Below are 14,390 nucleotides of genomic sequence, written 5' to 3'. Positions count from 1 at the left end.
GATTTTTGGAAACCTTCAGATAATTTGGAAACTAAACAACACACTTCACAATAAACTGTGGGGCAAAGACTCAAAAGGGGAATTAGAAAATATTTTTTTTAACTGAATGAAAATGGAGACAGATATCAAAATTTATGGGATGCTGTTAAAGCAGTACTTGAGGGGAAATTTATAGCACTAAACATATACATTAGAAAAGATGACAGGTCCCAAATCAATGAGCTCTGCTTCCATCTTGAGAAACTTTAACTAGAATAGCAAATTAAACTCAAAGCAAGAGGAAGGAAGGAGAGAGTATAAATCAATGAAATAGAAAACAGGAAAATAATAGGAAAAAAGTCAATGAACCCAAAAGCTGGTTTTTTAAAAGATCGATAAATTTGATAAAACTCTAGACAGACTGATCAGGAAAGAGAGAGAGAGAGAGAAACACAAATTACCAATATTTGGTATAAGTGACACAGTTATTAAAAGGATAATCAGAGACTATTTATGCCAATAAATTTGACAAATTACATGAATTGGACAAATTCCTTGAAAGGCAGACTACCAAGGCTCACTCAGAAAGAAAGAAATAAACTGAATAGCCTATATCTATTAAAGAAATTGAAATTGTAGTTAAAAATCTCCATGAGGAAAACTTCAGAGGACTTCTAGTTTCTGGTCCAGCATGTAAGAAGTTTGGAAGTCAGCACACCATCCTAACAATAAGCAAAAGGCTGAAAAAACTGAAAAATCAACAACTATTCTTAGATCCCTAAGAGAAGTGAGGTCACAGGGCAAACCACTGCCCCCAAAATTGGAGAGACGAACAGTCAGATACAGAGAATTACAATTTATAGAAAACCACAAGCAGAAACCTTCACAGGAATCAGTTCTGAGGTTGGAAAACCTAACCTATGATTGACAAATTGCTAGAAGTTCAGTGTGGGCAAGTCTGAGAGTTAGAAGCTGCAGGAGTGCCCAGTCATCGAGGGTCCCCACACTTTTGTGACTTTTACCTCCAGAAGCTGGACCAGTTTCCCACAGTAAATATCAGAACAAAATCTCCTTGTGCTTCCAGCAGTGGGGAGGGAAAAAGGAACCATTTTGAAATACACCAGTGCTTTCTGTTTTTCTTAACAAATGTCTCTCCTCAGGAGCAACTAACCAGAGACTAACCTGCCAGGATTTTATCAGAGCCTCACAGACCTGGGGAAGGTAAGTACCTAACTCCAGCCCACTGTAGCCATCCTGTCCCACCTAAATGTGTATGGAAGGGGGAGAGAAACTGAGAAACACAGATGACGTTCACAGTCCGGAGGCACAGGCTCACTAAAAAACTGAGACCTAGTCATAAGACTAGGACACTTCCCTTCCCCCACACCTCAACACCACTTTGCTAAAGACCTATTTACAGCAGTTCCTTTTACCCAGTACATCATAATCAGCAATTAGGAAAAAATTACAAGGCATACTGAAAGGCAAAACACACAGTTTGAAGAGAAGCAAGCACCACAACCAGACTCAGACATGGCAGGGATGTTGGAATTATCAGACTAGGAATTTAAAACAATTATGATTTATATGCTAAGGGCTCTAATGGATAAAGTAGACAGCATGCAAGAACAGATGGGCAATATAAGCAGAGATAAGGAAACTCTAAAGAAGAACCAAAAAGAAATGCTAGAGATCACAAACACTATAACTTAAACGAAAAATGTCTTTGGCAGGCTTATTAGTAGACTGGACATGGCTGAAGATAGAATCTCCGAGTTTGAGAATATCTCAATAGAAACCTCCAAATTGAAAAGCAAAGAGAAAAAAGACTGGAAAAAAAAAGAGCAAAATGTCCAAGAAAAGTGAGACAACTACAAAAGGTATAACATAAGCATAACAGGCATATCAAAAGGAGAAGAGAGAAAGGAACAGAAATATTTTAAACAATAATTATATAGAATTTCCCCAAATTAATGTTCGATGCCAAACAACAAATCTGGGAAGTTCAGAGAACACCAAGCAGGATAAATGCTTTAAAAACTACTCATAGGTATATCATATTCAAACTACAGATAATCAAAAATAAAGAAAAAAAATCTCAAAAGAAGCCAGAGGGGGGAAAGAACTTTACCTATAGAGGAGCAAAGATAAAACTTACATCAAACTTCTCCACATAAACCATGCAAGCAAGAACAGTGTGGAGTGAAATATTTAAAGTGTTGAGAGAAAAAAGCCGCCAGCCTAGAATCCTGTACCTGTGAAATTATACTTCAAAAATGAAGGAGAAATAAAGACTTTCTCAGACAAACAAAAATTGAGGTAATTTGTTGCCAGTACCTCTACCTTGCAAGAAATGTTAAAAGAAGTTCTTTAGAGAGAAAAAAATGATATGGGTCAGAAACTCAAATCTATATAAAGAAAGGAAGAGTATCGAAGGAATAAGTGAAGGTAAAAATCAAAACTTTTATTTATCTCATTCTTCATTGATCTAACAGATAGAAGTTTGTTCAACATACTGATAGCAACTATGTATTTGATTATGTATGCTTATGTATATAGTAAAATAATAGTGTTATTAAATTATAAAATATATTATTACGTTAATAACTATTATTTATTATATCACTGCTATAATTATTATATATTAATAATTATTATATATACTTATGTATGCTTACATATAAGTGAAATAAATGGCAACAGTAATACAAGGGACAAGAGGGAGGAAGTGGGATTATTTTATTATTGTAAGACACAGACTACCCTTGAAGTGGTGCGATGTTATTTGAAAGTGGACTTAGCTTAGTTGTAAATGTATATTGCAAACGCTAAGCAACCACTAAAAAAAGATTACAAAAAACAGTATAACTGATATGCTAAGAAAGGAGAATAAAAGGAATCAGATAAAGTGTTCAATTAAATCTGCAAAAGGCAGAAAAAAGAGTAGAAGAAGAAATAGGAACAAAGAACAAGGTCAACAAATATAATAGAAAGTAGTAATGAATATGGCAGATATTAATGCAACTATATCAATAATCTCTTTGAATGCTGATGGTCTAAATGTACCAATTAAAAGACAGAGATTGTCAGAGTGGATCAAAAAACAGGACCCAACTACGTGTTATCTACCATTAAACATCAGATCTAGATGGCTTCACTTAGAAGGAAGAAACACGTATTTTACACAAACTAGTCCAGATAATTAAAGAAGAGGAAATACTCTTCAACTCATTTTATAAAGTTCACATTAACCTGATAACAAAATCTGACAAAGATAATACAAGAAAGGAAAACTACAGCTCACTATTTCTTCATGAGCATAGATGCAAAAACTCCAAACAACATATTAGTAAATTGAATTCAACAATATATTAAAACAAAAACAATATGTTAATCAACTATAGCTTGACCAAGTGGTGTTTATCCCAGGAATGCAAGATTACTTCAATGATCAAAAAAATCAGTCAATGCAATTCACCATATTAACAAGCTAAAAATGAAAAAGCCACATGATTCTCTCACCAGATGCAAAGATGCATATGACAAAATGCAACATCCACAACTAATACAAACTCTCAGCAAACTAGGAATTGAAGAAAATGTCCTAAATCTGATAAAGGGCATATACAAAACATCTACAGCTGACATCATCCTTATTGGTAAAAAATTGAATGCTTTCCCCTACTTCTATCCAACATTGTACTGAAGGTTTGAAGTGAAGCAACAAGTCAATAAAATAATAATAAAAGGCTTCCAATTCAGAAAAAGAAAAAAGTATCTATATTCACAGCAAAATGATCTTCTACGTAGAAAATCTAATAGAATCAACAAAAATGTCACTTTAATAAGGAGTTCAACAAGGTTGCTGGATACATGCTATAAATATATTTAACAAAATTTAACATAGCACCAAACACTATGAAATACTTAAATGTGCAAGTCCTTTGCAGAGAAAACTACGAAGCCTTGTAGCAGTTTTATTCACAATATCCCCAAACTGGGAACAGACAAAGCATCCATCAATAGGAAAACAGATGAATAAACTGTGGCATATTCATGCAATTGAATATTACAAAGCAATGAAAGAGACAAACTACTGATACATGCAACAACATTGATGAATTTCACAGACATCACTGAATGAAAGAAGCATACCCAAAAAAAGAGCACATACTATATATATCCCATTTATATGAAGTTCCAGAAGCAAAATTAATCTGTGATGAGAGTGGTTATCTCTGGCTTAGTGTGTGTGTGTGTGTGTGTGTGTGTGTGAGAGAGAGAGAGAGATAGAGAGAAAGGGGTGGTACTCACAGGCAATAGTCAAGAAGGAGCCTTCTAGAGTGATGGAAATGTTCTGCATCTTGATATGATTGGTCTTAATATGAGTGTATACATTTGTAAAACTATCCATCCATGCTCTTAACACAGTGCATGTTGTCATATGTAACTTATACTTCAATAAAAATATTAAAAAAAAGAGAGAGGACATCAGTCCTTCCTTACCCACTCATGAAGTCCCCGAAGATGTAGAGGCCATTGAGATTTGGGGATTCACATCCACGGTAGACGTAACCTCCAGTGACAGATTTCCCCACTGCGTGGCCATAAGCATAGATTGGCAGAATATCATCTGTCCAGAAACAAGGAAAAAGAGTGAGTGTCATGGCTAAAAACTGGGAGCTTCAAGGAGGAAGAAGGGAGCTTTTTAATGCAGTTGCCTGACTAAGTGGAGAACATTTCATCTCGTGGTCTTTGGGAGGACAGGCAGCCAAGCGTATCATGTCTATTTTTCTCAACAGACCAGCCATGATATTCTTGAGCTTCCCATTTGACTGGTCTCTGAAAGCAGAGAGGAAGCCTAAAATTCTCCCATATGTGGGGCAGTGACCTGGAAATCCACACACCTAAATTTTCCCCCTAGGTTGATATTGCAGATCCTCAGGTTTAAGGATTTGGAATATTGCAAGGATCTGGATGTCTGCTTTGTAACTTAAGAGTGTAAAGAACAGGACCCTCCAAGGCCTTCCCAGGACAGATTACCCGAGCCCTCCACATGCCTTTTGTCTGTAGAAAAACGTTAGACAAAGAATAAATTTAATCAGAGAAATGAAAAAATGCAGAAGCAAGGAAAATAGTCAAACAGGACAAAATAATAATAGTTTAGTCATTAAACAAAGTCAAGGATATTTAGTTCCTCCTCAAAGGCAGTAGATAATATACTGAGCCATATCCTTTGAGCTGTTTTACAGATACTGAAACCCTCACCAGGTGGAAGAAGTTAACTACATGATGGCCAGACTGTAGCCATGACATAAGCTGCTCCATCTTCCACCGTTCCAAGAAATGGCCTCAAGAAAATAGAAACAAACCAACCCTGGAACTAAAGATTAACTGTATTTAAAACAATCCAGAAAAAAAAAAATCCAATCAAGATGACTCTGATCAGACCACACCGCATGACCAATTTCAAGATGATTGTCGGAGATGCCTGTGCTGTCCTGCATGTAGCCCTCTCCCTCCACCTATACACCCTTGAAACCCCCCTTTAAAACTCTTCCACCTGAGTGGCAAGGGGAAATTGGTTCTTTGGGAAATGAGTCCACCTTCTCCCCAGGATGGCCAGCTTCCTCAATAAAACTATCTTTCCTTTTACCCAACACTTGTCTCTCAGTATTGGAATCTTGAGCAACAGAGCAGCCAAACCTGAGTTCGATAACAAGAGGACAAAAAAGACTAAGCAATGGTGATAAAGTCAGAAAGTTGGAATTTTAAGCCAAATGAAGTTTCTAAAGCACACCTTGATTATTGATGCTTAGGCATTATACTATTACTTGATTGTACACAGAATATCATTTCAGTGGGCCCTCCCAAATGGTAAATAAATAAAAACATATAGCCACCTGTTTTCCTCTGCCCGTGGTTCAAAATTGTATGCCTGAAAATCACATGAGTAACTTATTTAAAGTATAGATTCCTAGGTCAATCCCACCCACCCCCAATCCACCCAGTATTTAAATTAATTAGGTTAACAAGCACCAAGGCGTTTCAGGTGCCAGTGGCTGGAGGACCACCCTAAGAAGCACGAGCCCACAGGACACAAACAAAGGCACCTGCAGGGCAAGACACTCCCAGGTTTTATTCCCCCACGTCCACCTGCAACTCACTGAACTCATTCAAGAAATCAGAGAGCTTCGCACTTACCCAAAGAGGCGTTGTGACAAAGTTTTTTGTCGTAACATTCAAACCCTTCCTTTGCCCTCCAGCCATAGTTCCCGCCTTTAACAATGATGTCAACTTCTTCAAACCTGTTCTGTCCCACATCCCCACAGAACATCCGGCCTCGGCCCTGGCGCGTGATGGGGTCCCCTCGGTCCACGGCACAGCGCCACATGTTTCTGACCCCGTAGGCGTAGACGGCTGGATGGGCCCCTGGCTCAGAAACAAACGGATTGTCCAGGGGCACTCGGTACCGCCTGCCACCTGAGCCTGCCCCATTCACATCGATCCTTAACACTTTTCCCAGCAGGGAACTTCTGAAAAGAAGAAGGCCAAGAAACAGGCACAGGATAAATATGCAGATGTGAGACTGCTGGATCAAATGCTAGTTCTATTTTTAATTTTTTGAAGAGCTTCCATAATGTTTTCCATAGCAGCTGCACTATATGTTTTGCATCCCCGCCAATAGTATACAGAGGTTCAAATTTACCCAGATCCTGCCAACACATGTCCTTTGTTTGTTTAGAATACCCATCTTAACAGGTGTGAGGTGATATCTAATTGTGCTTTGGATTTGCATTTCCCTGATGATTAATGACATTGAGCACCTTTTCATGTACCTGTTGGTCATTTGCGTGCAAGATGAATAAGTTCTAGAGATGCGCTGTACAACATTTTCCCTACAATTAACAATATTGTATTGCACACTTAAAATTTTTAAGAGGGTGGATCTCATGTTACGTATTCTAAATAAAATAAAATGTCACAGAACTAGAGGAGACTGCCCAAGACAGCCTACTGATAGTTGATCTCAAGTGACAACCAAGAATCACATGGGGAGGTAATATACACACACATACTCGCTCTATATATACAATATATAGTGTTAAGACTTCCCGATTTTTGACTCAAAGAGAGCTACTAGGCAAAAGTTTGATGTAGTCCTGGTCCTTGTGACACAGAGCAAGTTGCAGCTTCAATTTTTCTATTTTTATAACGGGATGGTTTCTCTCAGGTTTGGTCTAATACTATGAATTTTTTAAAGGAGCTGGTTCTATTCTTCCTCATATAACAATGTCGTCAGTGGAAAGAACAGAGGCTTTTAAGAAGCTCTACCAATGACTGTGGTTCTGAGCCTCTGTTTCCTCCTTTGTAACTACCTTGCAACGTGGTTGTGATGTAAGGGTTAAATGAGTTATTGTGTATATAGCATGTCATGCAATTCCTGACATACAGTCAGCATTCGACATATGTTAGCTCTTTATTATTGTATTACCAACCCTAATATTTTTATTACTAGGGATACTGAGAGCCACGTGCTTGCTGGGTGCAAAGGGCAGAAAGATCAGGTGTCGTTTATCTAGCTAGCACAGCCTCGCTGGGCTCCTGTGCCAGATTGTCTGAGTTTGAATTCTGGTTCTGCCACTGACTCCCTGTGTGACCTTGGACAAACTACTTCACTCTTCTCTGCCTCTATTTTCTTGTCTATAAAATGGCTAGCATAATACCTACACTTCATAGAATCCATTCATTCCAAATGTATTTATGGCATGACGCCAGTGCCAGGCACTATTCTAGGTGCTGGGGATACGTCAATTAAGAAAACAGACTAAAATTTTTGCCCTTGTGGTTGTCAGAATTACATGCTCAAATAGACATAAGCCTTTTCGAACAGCACTGGACACCCAGTGAGCATCCAATATACATTAGCTCTTATTAACTGACTTCTCATGTGTCTCCACATGAGACACAGTGCCTGGAACACAGTGATCAATAATACTGTTGAGTTGAATTGAACTGGATGGTCAGATCTTGGCATAGTAAATAATGTCTTGCTAATACATATTTTTTAAAAATTCTGAATTCATCTCTACATGGCCCTCTGAGAGTTACATTGAGCACCCATAATATTAATTACCAAATTACATTATGCCTGAAATGTATAGGACAGAAAACCAAATATTCTTCCCATTGCGTCAACAGAGGGGGTTACATCTTACAGTAAGTGATCTGGGTTTGACCCTCTGCAGATTCCATCTCAGCAAAAACGTTACACCAGGGCTCATCCTAAATTTTAGGGACAGGGGCCCAGCCTCCATCCAGCTTACTTGTTCTGAGCATTTCCAAACTTGCCGAAGGGATCCCCAGCCTGTCCTCCATCCCCAGTAAATATGTACATATAGCCATCCAGGCCAAAAAGAAGTTGTCCACCATTATGATTTGAGGCTGGTTCTTCTATCTCCAAAATGACCCTGGAAGGAAAAAGAAACCATGCTTTGATACAAACTGAAACAGCATCCTCTTGAGACATCCGGAAATGACTGGTCCAAGCCAGCCAAGACCTGCTTCAGAGTTCCCAAGGATCACAAAGCAGGTAGCTCGGGGGCTCTGGGACACCCCTCATCTCCTAGTATGACTCCCTCATGGATCATTTTTCTTTCATATCCTGAATTCATGAGCTGTAGACACAGCTGGGTAACAATCACCCTTTTCTGGGGCTCAGCCTTACTCTCTGCTCTACAAGAACTCTCAGTCCCTTCCTTCGGGCAACCACACAGGGGTCAGTCTACCACTTCTTCATGCTCTTCAATCCCCTAACCTGTCTATATGGGAAGAGAGAGACAAGGCAGAAAGGAGAAGGAAAAAAGGCGGAATGGTAGAGTGGAAGAGCAGGAGCGTGGGGTCAGTTAGAACTGAGCTCTTCATCTGACCAGGCATTAGTAACTTAACAGCCTTGCGTCACAGCTTCCTGCAAGGATGAGAATTCCCATGTTCATGGTAAAGGGCCTGGGATCTAATGGTCACGCAATAATCAGAGGCTGCTATTATATTTAATATATTGATATTATCTAAAATCATTTCTCAAACCCTTATGGCTGCCGGCCTTTGCTTACCCTCTGTAAAATCAAGCAAGCATGGTTCTAGGTATAACAACTGTAAGGTGGGTGGCTATAGCCATGAATAAGCCATGGACTCAAGAAGCTAACTTGGGTTAACCTCAATAATCAACAATGACTCCTTTATCATCATTATAAGCTAGTAGCTCGAAACCCAGGAAAGCTCCCCTATATCATCTCAGAGGACTGACTGGCAATATTTTGAAACACAGTACACAGCCATAGATTCTCGTGTGTATGCCTCACCTCTCCGATTTGGGATCAGCTTTGTTGGGATCTGCCCGAGAAAGCTTCATCTCACTAATCCGGATCTTTTCGACCCTCTTCTTGCCCAGGCATGAATAATAAATATAGAACTTGCGGTTGCGGTGGAACTGGGGATGAAAAGCCAACCCCAGGAAGCCTCTCTCATCCCCAATCCAGGGAGTGGTCAGCACGATGCTCTTGAGGTCCAGGAAGGGTTGCTCCAGGCGACTCCCATCAGGCAGATAGACCCACACCACCCCCACCTGCTCGGCCACGAAGAGGCGATGGGTGCCGTCCCCAGCGTGGACCATGGAGACCGGGTTCCTCAGCCCGTTGGCCACCTCGGCCAGGCAGAGCTGCAGGCAGCCGCGAGGGTCCTCGGCCACCACCCCCAGGTTGCGGTTGAGATGGTCACTCCTCAGGACGTTAGGGAAGCAGTAGTCCTTGTCGGGAACGTTGAGGAGGTGGCAGAAGCGCGCGCCATCCTTGTCATGGGATTCCTGGAGGCGGCGGTCATTGGTGAGCAGGGAGATGGCAGAGTGGCAGTTAGAGTGGAATGCAGAGCAGTAGTCAGAGCAGAGGCCGGGAAGGTTCCGGAGGGGCGTCCGCGGGTTCTCAGCATCGTAGAGGTGGGCTGCGTAGGGCGAGCACTCCTGGAAAAGAAGAGGCAGCTCAGCCCCAGCGGGCAGACTGACCACGGTGGAGCTGGAACCAGTTTTTGAGCAAACAGTGGAAAAAAAGATCTGGGAAAGAACCAGGATTCTGGAGCTCCTGTTACCAACTACTGGTAAAGTTCCTCTCTGGGACCCAAATTTTCTACCCAGTTAATGCTTCTGGAAAGCAGAAAGGAAAAAAAAAAAAAAAAAAAAAGCCTCATATTCACTACACTGTCTCTAGCATTTTAAGTTCATTCTTGACATAGTTTTATTAAACGATCAATTTTTTCTAAAAAAGAGAGAGTACCAAATGTCTCCATCTTTCCCTTTATCATAGATGCTGTGTCTGTAAGATTTAATTTCTTTATGCACATCTGAGGCAATGTGGCAAAAGCTTTACATTTGTTGAATCTCAGTGTTGGATCCGTAGTGTTAATTACTTAATTTTCTGTGCTTTCCCGTATGTTCAAAATATTGTATAATTTAAAAATAAAATGATCAAAATGAACACGCTACATCATTCCCAGAGATTAGGCCTCTAGCAATTTCTTCCCTTATTTATTAAAAATATTGAAGTGTTTAATATATACAAAACACCATGCTGGGAGCCACAGAAATTTAAATTGTGGCTATGGGGCCATATGACTGCTCTTGACAAACATACAAGGACTGTGAATCAAAGGAATATCTGCTACTTGGGCCTCCCTAAACTATAGCGTTTTCTAGGAGGAAAATAGAATATTGTGGGCAGACACCCAACTCTCAGTAGTGATGAAAGGCAGAGGCAAGTGAGATGAGGAAAGTAAGAAAGACCAATTTAAAGGGGGTAGTTTGGGGCTGTGGAGTAGGGCAGGGTCCTCTGGCCCAGAACCTGCTTCTGACCACTGATGCCTCCCCCAGGGCCGTCTCATTCACGTCTGTTCTCTCATCACTTAACAGAGGGACCAGCAGCGTTTCTCGGATATGTTGAGTTCCCCATTCTTTCTTATTTCAGCCCTGATTGCAGACTGCAGAGCGACTTCCTGGTTACCGGGAAGGGCAGAAGAAAGCCCAGAGAGTCACAGCGTCTCTCCCTGGGCCGTCTGTTTCTATTTAGGATACTTGTCAGAGCTGCTGACAAGAAGCCATAGGAACGGCTCTGAGTCCCTGACTGAGCTGTCCACCGCTGGGGAGTAGAAAGAAGAAGAGGGATGGGAGACAAAAATAAGGATGAAATACCCAGGAGCAAAGGAGGCTGTGGACATATAATCACTCCCATGGCACACTCTTATGCAGCAATATTAGAGTTTGCACAGTTGCCTTTACTCAATCAGCTCAGGAACTATCATTTCTCTGTCTTAGAAAATGAAGGCCCAGGAAGAGTCTCTACTGTGTGCCAAGCACTGTCCTCTGCACGGGGGCTATGACAGTGTGCAAGGTGCACAAAGGCTCTGTTCTAGTGGAGCTTACGCTTGCCCCAGGTCAGAGGACCCCTGAGTGGATGGGCCAGGGCTGTTGTGACTCTACTTTGGCGTGGTGTGATCAAAAGGGCACGAGACTTGGAGCCTGAGCCTCCGGATTTGTGCCCCGACACTGTTTGACTTTCAGTAAGTCCTATAAAACTCCTGATTCCTCATCAGTAAAATGGGGGGTCCTAGTAGCTGCCTACAGGATCATTGCTGGGAACACACCACGTGTGGGGGGGGGGGGAAGAAAGAGGGAGAATAAAGTTGTGAATTTTAATAAATAGACACTTGTAGCTTATTCTTTTTTGTTTCATTTTTGGTTTTGTTTTTAATTTTATTGAAGTATAGTTGGTTTACAATGTTGTGTTAATTTCTGCTGTACAGCAAAGTGATTCAGTTATACATATATATATTCTTTTTCGTATTCTTTCCCATTATAGACATGTGTAGGTTATTCTTATTCCTCAAATCCTTAAAACAGGAGAGCTGTTGAATTTGGCTTTCTGAAACCTCACCCAAAAGGGAAGCGGGAGGCAGGAGAGAGGGAGGGAAGAGACATTTTTATCAGGGGAATATCTCAGAAATTAAGAGTCTCAGTGTTGCTCATAAGAGCCCAGCTTCTGCCCAGATGGTTATCCCAGAGTTAATTCTCCAGGAAACAGCCAAGGGGTGGAGCCCGAGGTGAGAGAGGACAGCCCGGAGCGAGGCCTCACAGGTGGCTGGCTTCTGTGCCAGGCTCTGCTATGTTCCCTTCACTGGGAGTTGGGGTGGCCAGTTGGCTCTGGAATCACAGCAGGAGAGCCAAGTAATTGCGCTGCCATGCCCAGGCGGGTCTCAGATCAAAGGTCTGCCTGGATTTGCTGTGTCTCACCCCCAGCACGTCATTAGAGCGCTACTCCTCACGGCAACCTATTTCACCTGCTCTCCAACACGGACTCTCCCCTCTACCCCTGAACCCCTCTTCCCACAAAGTCAGTGTGTGCAGTCTGCATCCAGCGTGGGTTCGGGCTGAGCCCTACTGAAGTGATGTCTGCCAAGGATGTGGGTTTTGGCTACTGGAGAGCCAGGAGAAGCAGAACCTCTGAGTCACTGCCACTCAGCAGCTTGAAGCTCTCCTAGGCCAGGTCTGGAAAGCTGGGGAGAGCCCCCATCATCACACCAGAGACCCCCTGGCACAAATGACCCGGATGAGGGCTGCATCCCAACGGATGCCACCACTCCCCCCATGTGCTCTGTGAGCACCACAGGTGTGTGCTGTGCCCAGCTCTCAGAGCCCTGCAGGGAGGACCCAGACCACGGCTGCCCAGAGAGCTCCGTGAAGAATACCAATCGCGTTCTTCTGGGGCCTGAGAAAGCATCAGGGCCCGCAGTACCCCAGAGGGAGAGCTTTGGGAAACCTGTGGGAACCAAACTCTGCCTCAGTGTGTCTGTCCAGAGCCTAAAGCCCCAGGTGGAGGCAGCCGGCGGGTGAGCAAGCTTCTAAAGGGCTGGGCGCCCAAAGAGCCCTCCCTGCCAGGACCCCCGCCGGCCAGCCCAGCACCCCATCGGCTGGGGCTGGAGGGCACTCTTCTAAGCTGGCTCCCTCACTTCCCCAGAGGGTTCCGCTCAGACCTACCTGGCAAAGGATGTCTTTAATGTAACCGCCGCACCGCTCGTGGCCCTTCAGATCAAAGTATTCCATGATGTCCCAGTACCGGGCAGCGATGCGGTGGTCCTTACGCTGGTCACAACAGCCGAAGGACTCATAGTCAGAGCAAAACTCAAGGTGCAGGAGGGGCTGGAAGGGGGGCCCATAATCCAGACACTGGGGGTGCCCCTGCAGCAAGCCCCCCTGGCCCAACAAGACCGTGAGGCAGAGGCAGAAAATTCGAGAAGAGGTAAGGAGCCAGGGGGCCCGACCACCCCTGGGAATGGACCTCCTGAGCATCCTGGTCCTGGCACACTCCGGCTGCTGTGTGCTCAGGCTGGCTTCCTGCTCTCTGCTCTTTCCCTCCCTCCCTCCCTCACTGAGTTTTTCTTCCTTCCTTCTCTCCCCCCCACAACCAGGTTCACTGAGGCGGTTTCTGAGCCATGTCCCTTCTGGGAGCTGGGTAGCTGTCTCTTGTGAAAGCAGTGAGAGGCGTCCCTTCTCCTCCAGTCCCCTAAACAGGAAGCTGGTACAAGGCCTGCCCTGACTGCGGAGCTACTGGGGTGCTGGCAGAAAGGTGCGGTGATGTCCACGGCAGACATGCCGTGGTTCATTAAAACTGCAAAGAATTCCTGCAGGAAATCCCCACTTTGTTTATAGTCCTTCACAAGCTGAGCAGCCCAGGATCTCCAAGGAGAACGCCACACGTTACACGGTCCCAGACAGCAGACTGGAAGGCGATGCCGTGCCAGCAGCAACACGGGAACATGGGTGTGGGTCTGGGAAGACAGAGGGGGGATGGGGGAGGCAGTGGATGGTGCAGTTCCTGCCATCCGGAAGGGTGGGTATTCTGAGGGGACATCTCACGAGTTAAGAGGAGACGGTGAATATAACTATCGTGGTGATCGTTCTGAAATGTATGGAGACAGCGAATCCCTACATTGTGTAAAAGGAACTAACGTAGGGTTGTGGGTCAATTACACTTCAGAAACAAACTTATAGAAAAAGAAATCAGATTTGTGGTTACTGGCAGGGGCAGGGGGTGAGGAATTGGATGAAGGCCGTCAAAATGTACAAACTTCCTCCTTACGTTATGCTATGTTATAAGCTAAATGAGTACTAGGGATGTAATGTACAACATGACAAATATCGTTCACACTGCTGTATGTTTCATATGAAAGTTAAGAGAGTAAATCCTGAGTTCTCATCACAAGGGAAAAACTTTTTTTCTATGTCTTTAATTTTGTATCTATGTGAGAGGATGGGGTCATCACCAGACTTATTGTGGTCATCATTTCATGATATATGGAAGTCAAATCAT

At 43.1% G+C, this 14,390-nt stretch overlaps 1 protein-coding gene across 1 annotated transcript in view; it reads right to left on the bottom strand.

Annotated features, from left to right (window-relative positions):
• Positions 1-13,369, bottom strand: part of HHIPL2 (HHIP like 2) — a 29,795-nt gene extending 16,426 nt beyond the window's left edge. Inside the window, exons 1-5 of the mRNA XM_068537656.1 lie at positions 13,058-13,369; positions 9,342-9,994; positions 8,307-8,450; positions 6,184-6,515; positions 4,486-4,612 (exon numbers count right to left, since the gene is read on the bottom strand). Coding sequence (XP_068393757.1) covers positions 4,486-4,612; positions 6,184-6,515; positions 8,307-8,450; positions 9,342-9,994; positions 13,058-13,369 — 1,568 coding nt within the window. The remainder of the gene's footprint in view (positions 1-4,485; positions 4,613-6,183; positions 6,516-8,306; positions 8,451-9,341; positions 9,995-13,057) is intronic.
• Positions 13,370-14,390: the final 1,021 nt, after the last annotated feature.

This window comes from Eschrichtius robustus, chromosome 3 (genome assembly GCF_028021215.1).
Source record: "Eschrichtius robustus isolate mEscRob2 chromosome 3, mEscRob2.pri, whole genome shotgun sequence".
Taxonomy (NCBI): Eukaryota; Metazoa; Chordata; class Mammalia; order Artiodactyla; family Eschrichtiidae; genus Eschrichtius; species Eschrichtius robustus.
The sequence above is the reverse complement of the archived record's forward strand: the minus strand, read 5'-3'. Positions and strand labels throughout refer to the sequence as shown.